The sequence below is a fragment of the Bos mutus genome, chromosome 24 (assembly GCF_027580195.1).
Source record: "Bos mutus isolate GX-2022 chromosome 24, NWIPB_WYAK_1.1, whole genome shotgun sequence".
NCBI classification, from domain to species: Eukaryota; Metazoa; Chordata; class Mammalia; order Artiodactyla; family Bovidae; genus Bos; species Bos mutus.
In genome coordinates, this window is record NC_091640.1 from 2,393,982 (window position 1) to 2,412,513 (window position 18,532).

Here is an 18,532-nt window from a genome sequence, read left to right on the forward strand (position 1 = left end):
GCCCGTGGACTTATTTCTGGAGAACACTTCCTAACACGACTGTGAGCTAGGAGACCAGGTGGCGAATCAGTACAGGAGAAAACCGCTGCGCGCCAGGCCAGGGGCCTCCAGCCGCTCTGAAGCCCTCCTTCGTGCATTTAGAGGAAAGTGCCCCAGAGCCCCGTGCCCACCCCGGCCCAGAAGGGGAGGGCCCCGTTCCACGCAGGGTCACTGTGTGATCCGTCTCCAGGTGGTTTCTGCCTTGGGTACCATGGACATTACAGCAGGGTGGGGATGGGAGGGCGGGGTCCCGTGACCTCAATGGGCCTCCTAAGCATTGCCTGAGCTCCTGGGAACCCTGGTGCCAGCAGCTCGAATGTGAACTGTGTGGACCTCAACAGCTCCTGAGACATGGTCTGCACTCGCCTGCATTCAGGCCCCATGAGAGACACCAGGGAGCCACTGGGGAGGCAGACCCCCCAGGGAGAAAGGGCAGACGGTGGAGACCCACGGTTCTGAGCCAGAGAGACCTGTGCTGGGGCACACGCCGAGCAAGGCAATTCAGTTGTGACTTTGGTTTGGGGATTTTTTTTTCCTGTAATTTAACAGGTGACCCCATGGACTGTAGCCGGCCAGGCTCCTCTGTCCATGGGATTCTCCAGACAAGAATACTGGAGTGGGTTGCCATGCCCTCCTCCAGGGGATCTTCCTGACTCAGGGATCAAACCTTGGTCTTCTGCAATACAGGCAGACTTTTTTTCCCTTCTTTTTCTTTCTTTCTTTCTTTTTTTTTTCACTATCTGAGCCATCAGGAAGCCCTAGAATAAGAAAGTAAAATTACAGATTACAGTTTGGGCTATAAACTTAATTAGATATGCCACCCAAAGCTACTATTTTGAAAACCAAGGTAAAAATGTAGGTACAACCAGTGAGTCTGAGCCCTCAAAATGAAGGAACAAATTTTATTTTCTGAGGGATGTCATATGGGGAGCAAGCACATGTATATTATATGTACCAGAAGCTCCTCTGGGAAGCTGCTGGAGGTCAGTGGCAAAATGAGGACTGTGGGTTCAGAGTGGCGTTCAGGGCTTGGGCCTCCTGCCCGGCAGGAGGGAGGGTTGTTGGGACTCTGGGGCTTCCCGGCGTGTCCGGGCCCTGCCCAGAAGACCAGCAGCAAGGCTGCTCCCCTCGGTGAAGGGACGTGTGGACAGACGCAGGCTCTCGGCAGGAGGGTCAGAAAGTGACCTGAGTGCATCCCTTTTATTCTGAGATGACGCCTTCTTGTTCTTTTCTTGTACTTTCCCAAATTCCCTTTCTTCCTTTTGTGTAGGCTAGTACATGGTAATTTCTTGTTTTCTCTTAATGTCTTGTTCAGTCACTAAGTTACGTCTGACTCTTTGAGACCCTGTGGACTGCACCATGCCAGGCTTCTCTGTCTATCTCCTGGAGCTTGCTCAAACTCACGTCCATGGAGTCAGTGATGCCATCCAACCATCTCATCCTCTGTCGTCCCCTTCTCTTCCTACCTTCGATCTTTCCCAGCATCAGGGTCTTTTCCAATGACTCAGTTCTTCGCATCAGGTAACCAAAGTATTGTAGCTCCAGCTTCAGCAATAGTCCTTCCGATGAATACTCAGAGTTGATTTCCTTTAGGATGGACTGGTTGGATCTCCTTGCTGTCCAAGGGACTCTCAAGAGTCTTCTCTGGCAGCACAGTTTGAAAGCATCAATTTCTTGATGCTCAGCCTTCTTTATGATCCAACTCTCAGAGCCATGCATGACTACTGGAAAGACCATAGATTTGACTAGACGGATCTTTGTGTCTTAGCAAAGATGAAAGCTTCCCAGACTTCTGGAAATGCCAGTCTAAAGACCTCACTCCTCATTTTTACTATTTGACTGCTCCATGAAGCCTGGGAACCTCCCTTTAAATGAGGGTGATGCGCATGAATGAGCCAGCAATGATGATGTGTGGTGGGCTAAGCCTCTACCATGCAGTTTTAAAGTGTATTCTTGGCAAAACCTCTAATTAGCTGAGTGATGATCATTTTTATTGTCTCTAGCTTCATTAAAGATCTGGTCAGCTGTGAATATGAAATTTTATTAAACTTCCCTGATGAAATTATAGTTGCATGATCCCTTAGGCCTTATGTTTCAAGCTATCTAATCACAGGAATTTTAAAAAGTTAAATTAATTATAGTGAGAAGAAGCCCACCATGACTTATATCTTGTCAATAGAAGGTTTTCATTTTGTTGTTAAATTTAATAGATGGACTCACCTTCACAGAGGGGGGTTCTATATGTGTGTTATTCTGGTGGGAGGAGGGATACAGTCCTGCTCTGACAAACAGCATGTACTTTCTACTGTGTGAACCTGAGCTGTTGATGTTGTGCAGTCACTAAGTCGTGCCCGACTCCTTGCAACCCCGTGGACTGCAGCACTCCAGGGTTCCCTATCCGTCACTGTCTCCCGAAGCTTCCTCACACTCACGTCCATTGGGTCGGTGATACCCTCCAACCATCTCACCCTCTGTGGCATTTGAAGATACAGGAAAACTCAGGGGTGAAGCTGCAGCCATCCTCACGCTGGCCTCTCCTGGACTCAGGAGGCTGTAAGCGGCTCCCGGGGGCGTGGAACAGAGCGGCCACCACGTCGGCCCAAAGCAGGGAAAAGCCGTGAGTCCCAGCCAGACCAGCGCTCTCCCCACAGAGGAGGAAGGTGCAGCCTTCCCTAAGAGCCCAGAGGGTGGGAAACAACGGCGCGTCAAGGGCGCTGGGTCTCAAGGTCGGCAGCATGTCCTACGCTGCCCTTCCCTGGCAGTGACTGGGCACGGGGGCGCGGGTGAACAGCGATGTCACTGGATGTGTGTAGTGCAGGTTAAAGGGTCAGCCTGGTTATTTGGAGAAGGAATAGCTCACTGGCCACTCCTCCCCAGCCAGTCAAAAAAAGAGCAGAATTGGGGGCCACCCTGTGCATTCTGGAGAAGGCAGTGGCACCCCACTCCAGTACTCTTGCCTGGAAAATCCCACGGACGGAGGAGCCTCGTAGGCTGCAGTCCATGAGGTCACTAAGAGTCAGACACGACTGAGCAACTTCACTTTGACTTTTCACTTTCATGCATTGGTGAGGGAAATGGCAACCCACTCCAGTATTCTTGCCTGGAGAATCCCAGGGACGGGGAGCCTGGTGGGCTGCCGTCTGGGGGGTCGCACAGAGTCGGACACGACTGAAGCGACTTAGCAGCAGCAGCAGCAGCTGCGCATTCTGCCTCTGGGTCTGGGGTGTGGCTTGGCATCTGTATTGCTTCTTGTATGTTCACACACACACTCTCACATATATGGTTTTGATGCAAGTCGGTGATGGAGTATAATTTCCAAGAATGTGGTAGAAAACAGCATAAGGTATACAATCTAGGTAAAAACAGTCATTTAAATACAGAACAGCACTCACTGAATCATCACGGTTTGTTTGAGACCATCATGTATGAATGTGTGATGTTTGTCGTTTTCTGGTTACAGTGAGACAATGGGTATAAGTAGCAGTTTATAAACAAGCAGGGCTCAGAGCTTCCGCGTGGTCGCAGGGTGACGTGTCCGCAGCCAGAGCTGCAATGTGATTTTCAGGATCCCTCAACTCAGCCTTTCTGAATGTTCAACAGGCATTAGCACATTCTGCCAAGGACAGCTGGTGTAGTAAATTGTGAGCAGATGGTTATGCGTGCCTGTGGGGTGGGCAGGACGGGGTGTAGGGGGAGGCAAGGCAGCCGCTCCCACCCTGCAGAGCTCTGGGGGACCCAGGGCCCTGTTGCTCGCAGAGGAGGCCCTGGCTGGGCTCTGGGAAGCCCTCCCATCTCTCCCAGTCAGTGCCTCTGTTACACACAAATGTCTCAGCCATCGGTCATCTGCAGTTAATGTCACCCTGAGAGGCAAAACCTAGGGTCAGGTAAAGGCAGTGGGGGCCCGCGTGGAGTACCCAGAACTGGGGGTGGCCTGCAGCTGGGGCCTCAGAGTAAGCATCACCTCCTACGTGGAGCCCTGCTTCACTTGCTCTGCCTCGGTTTGCTCACCTGAGCAAGTGGACTTGTAAATGACCTGCTCCGTATGGCTGCTGGTCACACTTATAAAACTTCCAGCGAGAGCTCACCTTTCCCTCCTGGACCATCACCAGGCGCTGCATCTATGGAAGGGGTGGCCCAGGCAGACCCCCAGCATGCCCAGTCCCACGTGTGCCACTACAGGAGTCTCTAGGTGCCAGAGACAAGCGTGCGGCCCCACCTCCCTATTCATGACCACAGACACCGCCGGAGGCTTGGGGCCCTCATCTGGTGGGCAGGGGGTCAAGGTCAGCCTCTGGAGACCCTCCTGGCGACATTGCAGGTCCTGACCCTGCACACGGGGCAGCCTGTGCTTTCTGCACCATCCCCTGCACACGGGGCAGCCTGTGCTTCCTGCGCCGGCCCGTGCACACGGGGCAGCCTGTGCTTCCTGCGCCGTCCCCTGCACACGGGGCAGCCTGTGCTTCCTGCACCATCCCCTGCACACGGGGCAGCCTGTGCTTCCTGCACCGGCCCCTGCACACGGGGCAGCCTGTGCTTCCTGTGCCGTCCACATGGTCTGGTTTGCTGCAGACAGTGCAGAGCACAGGTGGATGAAACGACCTGGGGGATGAGCCCTGCTTGACAGCCACGTTCCATGTGAGTGACTCACCCAGCACCTGCGCTCGGCTTTGCACTTGGAGAAAGGCAAGGCAGGGATGCTAAGGGCTTTATCTGGAACCTCGGAGCCGTGCTGAGGGGTTTCTCTGAACCTCCACAAATTGCCAGAAAGAATTCAGTTGTGCAGGTGAATTCATTTCTAAGCCAGAGCTCTCTAGACCCTGGCATCCAGCCTTTTGGGATGGAAGGAAATTCTCTGTTAAAAATGGTGGAACAGCTGGGAACTAAGTCCTTCCAGCCGAGAAGAGAGAGCAGAGTCTGGGTTCTGTTGCTTGCTGGTGGAGTCTGGCCTGGGAGACAGCACTTCCAGGTTCAGTACCTCGTGCCACCCCAGTGACCTGAGGGGACAAGTCTGGCAGGGTCCCCGCCTTTAGGGACGGCACTGCCAGCTGGGAACAATTTAGGTGGACCTGAGGCAGTCCCTCTGTGAGGCTGACCACGTAGAAGCTGCATCGAGAGAAGCTCGGTCCAACTGCCTGGAGCAGACCTCCCAGTGGGTGGGGGCTGGGGGGTAGGTGTCAAGGTCAGGGGGTACAGGGGGCGGAGGCCAAGCACACGGAGCCGGGCACACCGCAGGGCCTGGGGGAGAACTAAGAGGCCGGAGCAGCCCATCCTGGAGGGCAGGGGAGGATGCTCCCGAGGGCCGAGGCAGGGTCGGTCCTGGGAACCATCAAGGTCACGGTCAAGGTCACGGTCACGCCAGAGCTGAGCGCCCAGGAGCTCCCGTTCCATGAGCTGCAGGGCCCAGCAGGGCCGTGAGCAAACTCAGCTCAGGGGTAAGTAAAGGAAGAGGTGATGTGGTCAGGGGCGTCTGGAGTAACCCGGGAGAAACTGCAGACTCCGACCCCGGCCTGCTGGTGGCGGGGGGTGGGGGAGGGGAGGGGCAGGATGCCAAGGACCCACAGGCCAGGTGGTCACAGCGAGACCCTGGGCTGGAGCCTCCCCGGGGCGTGTGACACTGGTGAGTTGCTCCAAACAGTCATCACTGCCCCGATGTCACCATCCTGGTCTGCAGGGCAGGGGGTCTCTGTGCCCCAGAAACCACCTTCCAACTTACTAGGTCCTCAGCTTCTCAGAGACACTTGTGATTTTAACACCGCCACCCTCAAAAGTACACTTCCCTAAGTTTCCTGGGGTGGGTTTACCCATTAGACGGAGGTGTGACTTTTTTAAGACGTTTTCTTCCAATTTCCTGTAGAATCTAAACAGTAACTGAGAGAGGATTATAAATGTCTGTTGGGGTCCTGCCAGATCTGAGCCACTCACGTTGTGCACCAGAGTTCTGCTCCAGAATTACCATCTAAATAAGAACTCTGCCTCTTTGATGAAAGCTGTTATGAATTGACAAATTAACACTGCACTTGTCCTTACCGAAAATGCTGCAGATCCACAGATTTTAGCTTCTCCTTGGGCTCCTTGCATCCCGGGAGAAGCAACTTCCAGGACACAAACGCCCTTCTCTGTGCCTCACAAATAACCATATTCAGGGACACAAAGGCTGACTGTTGTAAAAATATTAGTATTCAGATGCGCTTGTGTTTCGTTAATGCATTTAACCACGTACAATATAGCGATTGTTTCCCATTCACATTTGCATTAATTTATATTAGCCACAGAATCTAAAGCACAGCGAGAAAAGCAGACCCTTTCTGTTGCAACCTATAAATTAGCTCTGCGTCCCTGTAAAAATCTACAGCCTGGTGCCGGCCACAGCATTCTTCAGGGTGCTGTCTCAGGACGGTGCGAGGTGGTGAGGGCCTGATATGTGATAAATATGAGTGGTTTCGTGTGGTTCATTTAATCAGTGTCAGAAACGATGTGCCACGCTCTAAGTGATGGGTTTGTAAGGCTTATAGCGTGGCTGGCATAAGGCACAGTTGACACCTGCGTGCACCCTCTTAGGAGCAGGAGAGAGACCCCAGGACCCCGCGGCCTGGCTGTTTGCCTGGTAGTTGGTGTCCAACAGACATTTATGATGTCTGTACTCCGCTTTGGGAGCATAGGTCAATATATTGACTGCACAATGAATGTCACCCAGGGACAGTCTCTTGAGCTCTCTGATTTTGTTAAAGGAGTGTGCACCCTTCAGTTTTTGTAATTTATATTGTGGAAGTAGGTGCTGTAGATGTAAAGCCTCCCCTGAACACGTGTGATGAAAGGAGAGGCCCTCCATAAGCCCATCACCCAGACTGGCCGACCCTTCCTGACACCCCCGGACACGACCTTGGCCCTGCCTTGACTTAGCCCCTCCTACCTGTGTTCACCCGCACCTGTGCTCAGGCTGAGTCTTCTTCTCCCTTGAGGTCTGGTCCTGCCCACACCCTGTTCCTTGACTGTCTCTGGGCACTTTCTGGAAAAAAAAAAAAAAAAAAAAAAAAAAATCCCTTCACCTCAACCCCTGAAGCCTGCACAGGCTGGCCGGCCTGTCTCTTGAAGTGCATCCTCCCTTCAGCCCCTCCCCCCACCATCCCCCTTTACCTCCCCCGCCGGCCCCCTCCCCCCCCCCCCACCGCATCCTGCCCCGCCATCACCCCTTCCCGCCCTCACTGGCTCCCCGTCTCCCTCAGGCCTCACACCTGCCCCCTGGGGCTCCAAGCCTCCCTGCTCCCAAGTAAACACACCAAGCTCCTTCCCTAGGACTGTCTCCCAGGCATCCTTCCCTGCAGAAGCATGTTGCCCCCACCCCCCTGTCCCCGAGCGGCCCACACTCTCACACTGTCCCCTCAGTAGGTTGTCCTGACGCCCGTGTCCCGCTTCCTTTCGTGTCGTCACTCGACGTGACTTCACACAGTCTGTGTCCTATGGCAGCCACAGCAAATGACCGCAAACAGGACTTGAAACAGCGGGGAACTCTCCTCTCCCGGCTCTGGAGGCCAGAAACCTGCACCAGGTGTGGGCGGGGCGGCGCTCTCCCTGGTATCTCTGGGGAGGGGCTGCCCTGAGCCTCCCACATCCCTGCGTCCTGGAGACCCTGAGTTGTGGACACACCAGGCCACGGTCTGCTTCCACACCACATGGCCTCTCCTCTGTGTGTCTGCATCCAGATGCCCTCTGCTCACAGGGACACCAGTCACTGGGTCAGGGCCCACCCTACACTAGTGTGACCCCGTCTTGACCTGATGACATCTGCCAAGACCAGAGGTCCAGAGAAGGTCACATGCATGGGTGCTGGGGGTTAGGATGTGGACACACCATCTAGAGGACACCATTCAACTCATATTGCTCGTTTTCATCTCTGTTCATGAGACAAGGACCACATTTTTGTTGAACTAATGCAGGACATTACGTTTGCCAGGTACTCGGTAAGGCTGGGTGGATGGATGGATGTGTAGATAAGTGGATGGGTGGGTAGATGGATGGATGTGTAGATAAGTGGATGGATGTGTAGATAAGTGGATGGGTGGGTAGATAAGTGGATGGATGGATGGATAAGTGGATGAGTGGGTGGGTGGATGCTGTTGGTAAATGTCAGTGAATAGATTGCTGGGCAGTTAGATGGATGGATGCTGTTACAGGAAAGTGTGAGTATACCCACAATTTTTGTCGATGCGTAATAAACTTTGGAGAGGAATGCTCAATTATACCCATCTTTGTAATTGAGGGCAAGATGAGGTCCTGCCATTCTTAAGAGAAATGCTGTGTATTTTTGTGAAAAGCTAAGGGAGAGTGGTGTGCAACATGAGACACCCCCTTCCCACTCAAGTTTTCTGATTGTCACTGCTTGCAGAGGAGAAGCCCAACCAAAATGTCCTGAATAAGCAGTTCTGTCCTGCAAGAGGCCTCTTGTGGACTCTGGGAAGTAAAGAATTCTAAACACCCCGTTTCTTTAAGGCATGAATTGCAAAAGACGTGGGAGGTTCCATTTTTACTGAGAACACTAAAAATACCTTTTGTCAAATACATGCTTCCGACACGCTTGGCTTGGGCACCAGTGGCCTTTTAGGTGATAAATGTGCCATCAAGGTGCCCAGAACCCTGGAGCCTCCCAGGGAAGGAGTGGCAGCACCCAGGGGCGATGTTGTGCATGGCTGTGTTTGCTCTGGGAGGCCTGGTGCCCAGTCCGGAGCCCCTGAGACGATCCCCAGGGCCCCTGAGATACAGAGCCGCCACCAAGAGAGAGGCTCGGGCCGGGCGGGTCCTCCCCAGGGCAGTCAGGGGCCACACAGGGCTGCATGGCGCCCACACCCTCCGTGGATTCTGTAGGAGACGGCCAGTTCGCCAACCGGGAAGAAAGCGGCATTGTCCGTGGCCCGCTCTGCACAGCCCCGTTCACATCTCGCTGTTGTTTGCAGGAGCGGCAGATGTGGTCCCGAACAATGGGGCCCCCTCGCAGGACACGGCGGTGACAGACTCCAAGCGCACAGCGGACCCGAAGAATGCCTGGCCCGAGGCCAGCCCAGCTGACCCGGGGGGCCGCCCCCACCTGGTCCGCCTCTTTTCCCGAGATGCCCCGGGCCGGGAGGACAACACCTTCAAAGACCGGCCCTCGGAATCAGACGAGCTCCAGACCATCCAGGAAGACAGTGCGGCCGCTCCCGGGGCGGTGGACGCAATGGCGGCCCAGAAGAGACCCTCCCAGAGATCCAAGTACCTGGCCTCGGCGAGCACCATGGACCACGCCAGGCACGGCTTCCTCCCCAGACACAGAGACACGGGCATCCTCGACTCCCTCGGCCGCTTCTTTGGCTCGGACAGGGGTGCGCCCAAGCGGGGCTCAGGCAAGGTGAGCTCCGAGGAGTAGAGGCGCACGACACGGGCGTCCCCGGGGGAGTGAGTGGGGCGGGAAGGGGACCCGCGGGTGGACTCAGCCCCGAGAGGAGGCGCAGCGTCTTGCTGGAGATGCTTAGGAGCCCCTGGGTCTCGGCTTTTGAAGTTCCCACCCTCCTCCCCCCGCTGACCAGGGATGCAGTCGGAACGCGGTTCAGGGTGGAGAACATTCTGAGTTCGCATCTCGGGTGGCGTGGGTGTGGGCGCCGCAGAAAGGGAGCCCTGTGCTGGGGCCTCCTGTGTCTCGTGCTTGGGGGCTTGAGTGCTGGTTCCGCTTCTGCTCCCGCGCTCCGGGGTCAACACTGGGCTAAGCCCATTTGTTCTTGGACTCAGTGCCGCTAGCCTCGAGTTGCCTTGTAACAATACTGCGATTGAGGACTTTGGGACAAATTTAAATTCGCCTTGAGCAGACGTTGTCTTTTGTCTGAGTCGCAGAGGGGAATAAATGAAGTGTGTCTGTGAGTCAGAACTGTATGATTTTGTTAATCTGTTCGTTTGAATATAGAATTTGCGCTTTAATTATTTAAATGTTCTGTAGAGAAAAATGTATCACAAGAGAAAACTGCTCCTATTGTGGTCCAGGTTGCAGCAGTGGCTACTGGACTTGATGGTGAATAGATCTTTCATGGTTGACGTTTCATTGAAAAGCTAATCCCCAAGTGACAATCAGATAGCAAATACACAGCCTGCGTGGCACCTGATTTTTAGAGCGTTGGACAGCTGGGGGATTTTGGAAAGAGTGAGGCTTTCCATAAAAGCCCCTGGTTTATTGGGGGTGCTCACAAAACTCCTAAGATGCCCTTTGCTTCTGGCTGTGTCCTGTGCTTATCCTGAAAGGCCCAGGGAGGCACGAGGCTTCTGAGCCGAGTGTGGGCAGAGGCCCTTGATGTCCTGGTCTCATCCTCAGTGCTGGGGCCCTGGGAGCACGGGAATTTCTCAGATTTGCTTTAGTCTCTAGCTACAGTTCTTAAAATGACTGACGATCCTGATGTTGTTAAAGATAAAACAGATGTCAGCTGCGCCTGTGTGGTGTCAAGGTGCGCTGAGGTTTTCGGGCACCTGCTTGGAGCTGAGGTCTGTCGTGTGGCCTTCTAGTGAATAACTCAAGTGTACCTTCCGGGCTTCTAGAGTTTGTTTCCTGACGGTTTCCTTCTGCGTCCTGTACTTTGGGGCAGTCGTACCCCACCCCTTAAAAGTGGGTCAGCTGACCCATTTCTAATGCTAGTTTCAATCCGAGATGCTATCAAGCCACACCGGACCCTGGCTGCCTAACCCAGTCTTGCAAAGCACCTCACATGCCTGTAGTGTCACCAGTTTCGAAACCTTAAATATGCTGCTTAACCCAAAGCAAAAATACAGGTGCGGAGACTAAACAGCTGGAGAGCATCTGTTATAAAACAAGCTTCGTTTCAGTGGTGACAGGTTAAGCTAAAATCAGACTGTGAAAGCATTTATGTCAGTTGTTGTGACCTTATCTCAAAATGACTGTATTATACATACAGGTTTTTCTGCCTTTGTGTAAAAGTTCAACATTGATTGCATAAAGTCTCATATTCCTCAACATTTTCAAAGAAAAGATGCCTCAGAAGTAGACATCCATGTTGCAAACTAGCCTTGCTAGATTATCAAGAATCTAGATTAAAACATTTTCACAGGATTTAAAAAATAAAAACAATGTTGAAATAGTTGATTTAGTACTTTTAAAAGTATCAATTCTGTTCACGCCTGGGTCTTGAATAAAGAAGATTTTTAAATGAACAGCTTTGCCCTTTGATGCCAATGAAATCCATTAGAATTTTAATGTGAAATCATATCTGTGATTGCTTATTACAAACACTGGCCAGGGTACATTCCTGTCTTTGCTGAAAATATGCAGTGGGGCTTCCTGGAAATACTTTTCAGCTCACCTGTTTTCCTGTGGATGTTTTGTTCACTTTTAAACACTGGAGGTATGAGCATAATACACTCTATACCCAATGACACACTTGCAATGGCTAGAAGTCTGCAGGTTTTTTATTGGTGTGGGTTTGTTTCTTGGTTCTGATTTTATTTTTGCTTTGCTCTGTTGATAAACCAGGAGAGCCCTCATCTTATTAGATGCTAGAAAGGTCTTTTGGACTGAAGCATGTGAAGCTGAATGGAGCCCTTGGCTCCTGGAAAAGGGGCTGTTTGTCACCTGCCCCCCTCCTCCGAGGACACGTTGGGGGCCCCGGGGTGAGCAGCGCCCCCAGTCCTGGGAGTGCACCAACACACCCACCCTTTGTGCGGCCAGGAGTTGGCATTCAGGGAAAGCACACACAAATTCCTTGAGGAGGCATATTCTTTTGAGAGCCTTAAATGAAAAGTGCATTCATGGAGACCACTCGCCTTTGTTTTGGGAGGAAAGAAAGACGGAGTTGTTGCGTTTAAGGAGCAGGTTTCCAAGTCCCTGGACAGTGGGGCCCTGTGAGGGCCAGCACTGTATCCTCAGGCTTCACCCCAGAATCTTGACCCCTTAGCTTGGAGAGTAACCAAGGTGGCCACAGTGACCTGGGCAGCCCCCTAGAGGGACTCGAGGAGAAGGCCTGTGTCGCCTTCCTCCACGAGAGCCCGCCCTCCTGCAGGCTTAGGTCCTGGCCATTATGCCTGTTTCCTGTTATGCCTGCTGACTTTGTGGTCAGAGCCGCGTCTGTGGACCGCTGGTCTCAGCGCCCATGGCCGTCCGTGTCCAGCCTCCCCTACCCGCCCCTGGTCTTGACTGTGGGGGGTGAGAACCTTTGCTGCCGATTAGCGCCCTGGGGACAAGCAGTCTTGGAAATTAGTCATAGTGTTCTGTTCCCTGCCTTTTCCCCACTGCATTTTAACTTCACTCACATTCTAGTTGTACAGTAACTGCTAACTCCTCATTGTTAACAGGGTACCCTAATGCTGGAGATGTGTTCTGTAACCCCCGGGGAGGGTGACATTGGAGGGTGATGTGAAGGACACGGCAGGAAGGGTCTGGGTAAGGTGCCCCCTCCATGGAGTCTGGCCCCGGGCTTGGGGCCGGTAGAGCTGCACTCACTCACCTCTGCTGGGAGTGAGTCCGCTCACAACACACAACCCAGGAATCTCAGTGTCACCCACCCAGCCACGCAGCACATGGTTTGCCAAGAGATTTGGCCAGAGACCTTTCTAGAGAAAAATCTCTTTATGCTGGGTGTACTTGTTTCCACACCCAAAGAAACACTTGCTGAGATTTACTACAGGAATCCCTTCTGAAGTATTAATGTCATTCTTCTGATCGATTATGGATCAGCTATTGATTGGCTCCCAGTACTTCGCCGTGTCCTCCTGCGGCCTCCACACCCTCAGCGCTCTGGGCGAGAGGTCGGTCAGAACGTGACGCCCCTGTGTGGGCGGCGATGTTCTGGTCCTCCGAGCGAAACGTTTGTAAATTGTGTTGATGTATTTAATGCTGATTGCCTTCTGCTGTCTGTATTCCAATTTGATTTTGTGATGACCTTTTACTTTTTATATATCTCTCCCTTTTTAATGCATTTATTAAACATTTTAACACACTAATTCATTGCACGTGAGTTTTTTAAGTTGTCTTTTTTGACGTCCCTCCCTTACTAAACACATGTGTGACTGGCTTCCTGACAGCAGCTGAACAACAGGTGAGTCTGGCGCCTGCGCACCCGCTCTGTGCTCCGCTTTCAAGCATCAGCTTTACACACAGAGCTTTCTGTTCTCTGATCCTTCTGTGAGGACAGTTCTCACTCTGCCTGATTGTTAGTATTTCTTGAAAATGCCGTCCTGCACACGTTGGGGAGTGTCTCTACCCTCCTGCGTGTCTGGGACACGGAACCCACAACAGCACTTATTGAGTGATTGAGCACAGAAAGACTGCCCCCAGCTGGACTCCCCGGAGGGTGCAGACCAGGCGGTCAGATCAACACTGGAGAATCTGAGGTCGGAGTGTGAGGCAGACAGTGACTATGCGAGGTGGAGTGCAAGCTGGGAGCCTTGGTAAGCCGGAAATAAACACGTGTGCTGTGCTAGGGCGCTTTAGTCATGTCCGACTCGTTTTACGACCCCATGGACTGTAGCCCGCCAGGCTCCTCTGTCTGTAGAATTCTCCAGGCACGAATACTGGAGTGGGTTGCCATTTCCTCCTCCAGGGGATCCTCCTGACCCAGGGATCAAACCTGAGTCTCCTGCATTGCAGGCAGATTCTTTGCTGAATGAGCCACAGGAAAGCCCCAGAAATAAGCATAAAGATATGGAATTAATTTTGATTTATCTTCCATTCATCTGTACCCATACCCTGCCACCAGACCCTCTTCTTAATTCATCTCCTGTTAAACTCGCTTCCACTTTCTGGTGTTGATTTCCATCATCATTGACTTTCCTTTTGGCAAAAGGAATGGCCGATTCTTACTGGTTGACAGAGAGCTCCGCTTGATATCTGAGAGACTATCTCATCATGAGGGAAAAAAACACACCCTCAGTCTCTCGTGCAAATCACTAAGGTGCGGAGTCAGCATCCCAGAACTGGAGAAGCCTCTTGTCACACTCTGGTTAATAGGTTATCTTCGAGTTTTTCCGTCACAGACATCACAACACTCTTATGTGCCCAGAAATCATCCTGCTTCATTGGAAGCAGTAAAAGGCGGGCAGGGGTGACACGTGACGCCTTCCTGCCTCTTCTCCTCCCACCTGGGCTGGCTCCCCCACTTCTTCTGCCAGAGATAACCTCCCCTTGACCCTGAGCGTATCTGGACGGGAGGCAGAGAACCCGCCTCAACTACATCGTCCCTCCTGCTGCTGCGGGAGGGGCCGGTCACTGGGGGGTCGCCCAGGGGGCCGCCCCATCTCAGCGCCTCGGGCCAGCGTCCCAGGCTCTGTGACCAACACTCAGGATGCCAGGGATGGCAGTGGTGGGCGCTTACCGCCAGCCCCCAGAGCTGCCTGAAAGTGCTGCAGAGACGACATCGTCATGGAGAAGGGACGCAGTCTGAAATAGAGGACCAGAAAGTTTTCTTTGTCTGTGGACCAGGTGCCAGCGTGGACTGGCCCACAGGCCGTTTTTGAGGGTTTTCACCCTCGGTGGGAGCAGCCAGGCCTCTTAGAGGCAGAGAATCCTCAAGCTTGTCCACCGAGACATGCTGCTAAATAAATACTCCGTGTCTTACTCGTTTAAGTACCCAACGCCCAGTGCGTCTTGCTGGCACAGAGCATGCCTCTCACGTGTGCAGAAAACTGAACATGAGCTACCCAGCCAAGCACAGGCTCACCACAGACTTGCCTCCGGGAATTCTGTTCACTTTGCAATAATATTTCTGGAACACCATAATGCTTCCCCATATCACAACTACTGCCTATTTCCATGCATAACCAGCTATTCACGTCATTTTAAAAATCCATTTCATCTGTCGTCAGTTTAAGACCTCTCTTGACATCTACTACACTGCCTTCATCTCTTGACCTCTGTAAGGCGTCCGCTGTCTCTGTTTCTCTCTCTCACCATTTGTCATCGCCATCAGAGGCCCTTCCTGCAGGCCCCTGTCCTTAGTCCTGTAATAACATTCTCTACCACATCCCTCAAAGTTGCTCGATTTGGCAACTGTCTCATAGGTAATAGAACAGGAAAAATGCACTCAGAGCAAATACTATTGAGGAAGATTTATAGTAAAGTTTACATTCATTCATAACTCACGAAGGACTATTAAGTCCCTATTAATATTAGACTCCTAAATGTCACCAACAGCAGAGAAGAATATGCAAGTGGTCTGCCGGAGGGACACTCCGTTGCCCTTACAATGACCTCCGTTTACTCCAGGGCAAACCGAGAGAGTCCAGCATAACAGATGTCACGGTGACCCCCACAGAGTGGGAAAGACGTGTCTGTCCCGTGCAGAAGCTAACACACTCAACTCTGAAAGGAAAAGAATAATAAAATAAACTGCCTCGGCGTGTCAAATCCACTCCACTACAGACTTGGAAAGGCCCTTTCAGCTCTTCACGTGGAGCTGTCTTGGACCCACATGTCTGGTGCCGGCGGCGTGTTTAAGAGAAGGTGGCCACAAAGCCAGCTACGGCCCCGGCGCAGGCGCTAGGGCAGGACGCTCCCCCGAGCCTCCCTCTCATCCCATCTCTCTGTGGTCCTCTCGGGGGCTGCCCCCTTCTGTCTTCTCGCTCCGTGTGTCCCCTGACACCCAGCCCCCAGCTGGTCCACTGCCCACCCTCTTGCCAGGCCACATCCTCCCATCCTCACCCCGCCAGCCCTCCTCCCCACCCGGGGTCCGCCGGAGGACGTGGGGCCAGCCCGGGTGCCCGCGCGGACTCAGGCGCCACTCTGTCCCTCTGGCAGGTCCCGTGGCTCAAGCAGAGCAAGAGCCCCCTGGGCCCCCATGCCCGCAGCCCGCCCGGGCTGTGCAACATGTACCAGGTAAGACGGCTCCTCCTCGCGGCCGCGGCCACACGGCGTCGGGGCTGTCTCGCTCCCGCCCCAGGAGCCTTGGAGAGGCAGCTTGTCTCCCCTGCAGGGCAGCTCCTGGGGAGGTGCGCCAAAGGAAAATGCAGAGACCGAGAGGAGGGGCCTCAAGAGGGAAACAGGGCCTCGATTCTGGGTTGGGGGGCCCTGCAGGGCCGCGGGCGGGGTGAGGGCAGGGAGATGCCCGCGGCAGGCCTGGCCCACCCTGAGGCGGCCTTTAAGAACCAGCACCTAACAGACTCTGCGTGCCCGCCAAATGCCAGGTGGATGAGCCCTTCCAGGCGCGAGCCCAGTGAGCATCCTTAGGAGGAGGAGCCTGTGGTCAGTCCTCCAGAGTCTCAGCTGACTCTCAGAGCGCAGGATGGGGGGCACAGGGACCTTGGGGTGACCCCGGGGAGGTGCAGGGTGCCGTCCGGCTGAGACTCCGCTCTCAGGCCCGTGGGTCCCAGCGGGCACCGTGTCCCGGTGCCGGGCTCTCCACCCTGGGACGACACAGGAGGAGGACACCTGGTGCTGGAACAGGGCGTGGGAGGGCCCCGGGTGGGGGCTCAGGGACCCTCACTGTGCATCTTCCTCCACAGACGCACGGGGGAGGAGCAGGAGCGGGAAGGAGGCGGGTGGGAGGGGCGCCCACATCTGCTGAGACGCCAGAGCCAGGAAGACAGGTTGTCACCCTGTGTGATGGTGGGGCCACAGACCCCAGACCTGGCAAGCCCCAGAGAAGGAGCAGGCGTGCCTGACAGGCGGCTCCGGAAAGCCGGTCCAGGAAGGTGGGCAGGGTGGCCGCGGAGGCCAGGGACAGGGGGCTCAGAGGCGCTGGGCCCTGGGCAGACACCGGGCTGCAGGCTATGTGGGAGGCACTGTCGTCAAGCCCCCGGGGGTTAATGGAACCTCCACTCCAGGCTGCAGGGGGTCGGAGGGGTGCCGCCCCCAGAGAGAAGGGAACCGTGTTTCAGGCGTGGTCACCATGCGCACTGCACAGAGAACCCCCTCGCCTCGGTGGCTCCTCAAAGCAACACCCCCATCCCCAGGAAGGCGGTGTGGGCCCAACCCCCTGGAGGCACATGTTCTCTGCAGCCCTTGGGCCTCAGGTGGTTCAGACTCAGCCAGGAGGAAGCCGGGGCTGGCCCTAAATGCCTTCCTGGGGCAAGGGTGTGGGGGCTGAGGTACACAGTCACCCTGTGGCAGGGATGTGGGGGTCAGACAAGGACCCCCTTGCGCCCTAAGCCCTGAAGCCGTCTGGAGCCCCGCCCTTGCCTCCGTGGGTCACATCACCATAAGAAAGCAGACACACTCCACCTCTGACAGGCAGAGACTTTGCCAGAAATCCCAGACTCAGCACAGAATGTGGGGGGTGAGAGGCCAGCGCTTCTGTGTTCAGGGGATAAATAGAAACCTTCAACAGAGTGTTTGGTTTTTCTCTTTTGCTGGAACAAAGGCAGCAGGCCTGCCCTCCACATCTTCATGATAGATGTGCTCTGCCCACGTGTACAAGTGGGACGGACATGCATGCTCTCACACCTGCAGGGGTGTCATCCCCGGGCTCTGCAGACACAGCCCTGGGGCCGGGTGCCAGGGCCTCCAGTGACAGGCCTCTGTCTTTGCGATCTCTTCACTATGTCTCCCCCTGGCACGTCAAATTCTTCATTATTTCAGGAAAGAGATTAGATCAAATTTTAAAAAACCCAAAGGTTTATTGACTTTTCTTTATTCCCTTAAAAAACAATATAGCAACTACTTTCTGGACTAAAAAAAAAAAAAAGAGGTTATGTTTATTGGAGAGGAAAAGGCACCAGCCATGGGAAAGGGCTGAAACGCCTGGTGGCACTAAATGGTTTTCAGATACAAGAAAGGGCCGTGAAAGAAGCTTGGAGGAGACAGAGCTGCCCGCTGGAGCCACGCTGGGAACCGTGGTGCCAGGCCCAACAGCTCAGCACCGAAACCTCCCCCATCCTCCTCCCGAGGCTCAGAAACTCAGCTGGTGAGCGATGTCAGGCTGACATCCTACACCCAGACCTTCCGGAACATTCCATCTTCTGTCTGTCTCTCTGCACAAACTCTGCAGGAAGGGTGAGAAAGCCCCACTGGCTGTTTGTCAAGAAACAAGCAGGCTCAGCGCCTTGGAGGCCCTTCCAGAATGGGGCTCCCACGAGGAGCCCTTCGATTCCAGGAGACGCATCACTACTTAGTTCCACCCCAGCCTGACTCGAGGGCTGACCTGAAGGTGGCAGGGAGCCCCCGTCCACGCAGGAGATGACGTTGGAGGACCCAGGATGAATCGGAAAAGCAGAGGCTCCAAGGGAGGAACAAGGAGCAGATGCACATACAGCGGGGAAGACGGCTCCGTGGGGGATACGGGGCCTCCTCCTCCCGGCTCCCCATCGGGTCTCCCGGGCCCGCACAGCCGGGCCTCCGAAAGCCGCATCATCCAGAGGTCATGTGGACTAAGGAGGCGGAAAGGTGCCCGGAGCGGGCAGCAGGGAGCCGTGCCTGGCCGGGCCCCGTCCCACCTGCACCTGGAGATGCAGGCAGAGCCAGGGACGCCCTGCTCCCATGCCTGGCAGCTGCTTTTACCGCCTTCCTTAAGCCCCTGCCTGCCCCTCGCAGCCCCTG

General features: G+C 54.3%; 1 protein-coding gene across 6 annotated transcripts in view; it reads left to right on the top strand.

Moving 5' to 3' along the window:
• MBP (myelin basic protein) overlaps window positions 1-18,532 on the top strand; it is a 104,498-nt gene that overhangs the window by 62,851 nt on the left and 23,115 nt on the right. For 4 of the 6 annotated variants that reach the window (XM_070361786.1, XM_070361787.1, XM_070361790.1 and 1 more), the window contains 2 exons: window positions 8,988-9,418; window positions 15,797-15,874. In XM_070361786.1, the coding sequence (XP_070217887.1) occupies window positions 8,988-9,418; window positions 15,797-15,874 (509 nt within the window). The remainder of the gene's footprint in view (window positions 1-8,987; window positions 9,419-15,796; window positions 15,875-18,532) is intronic. The other 2 variants (XM_070361788.1, XM_070361789.1) reach the window with 1 other exon arrangement.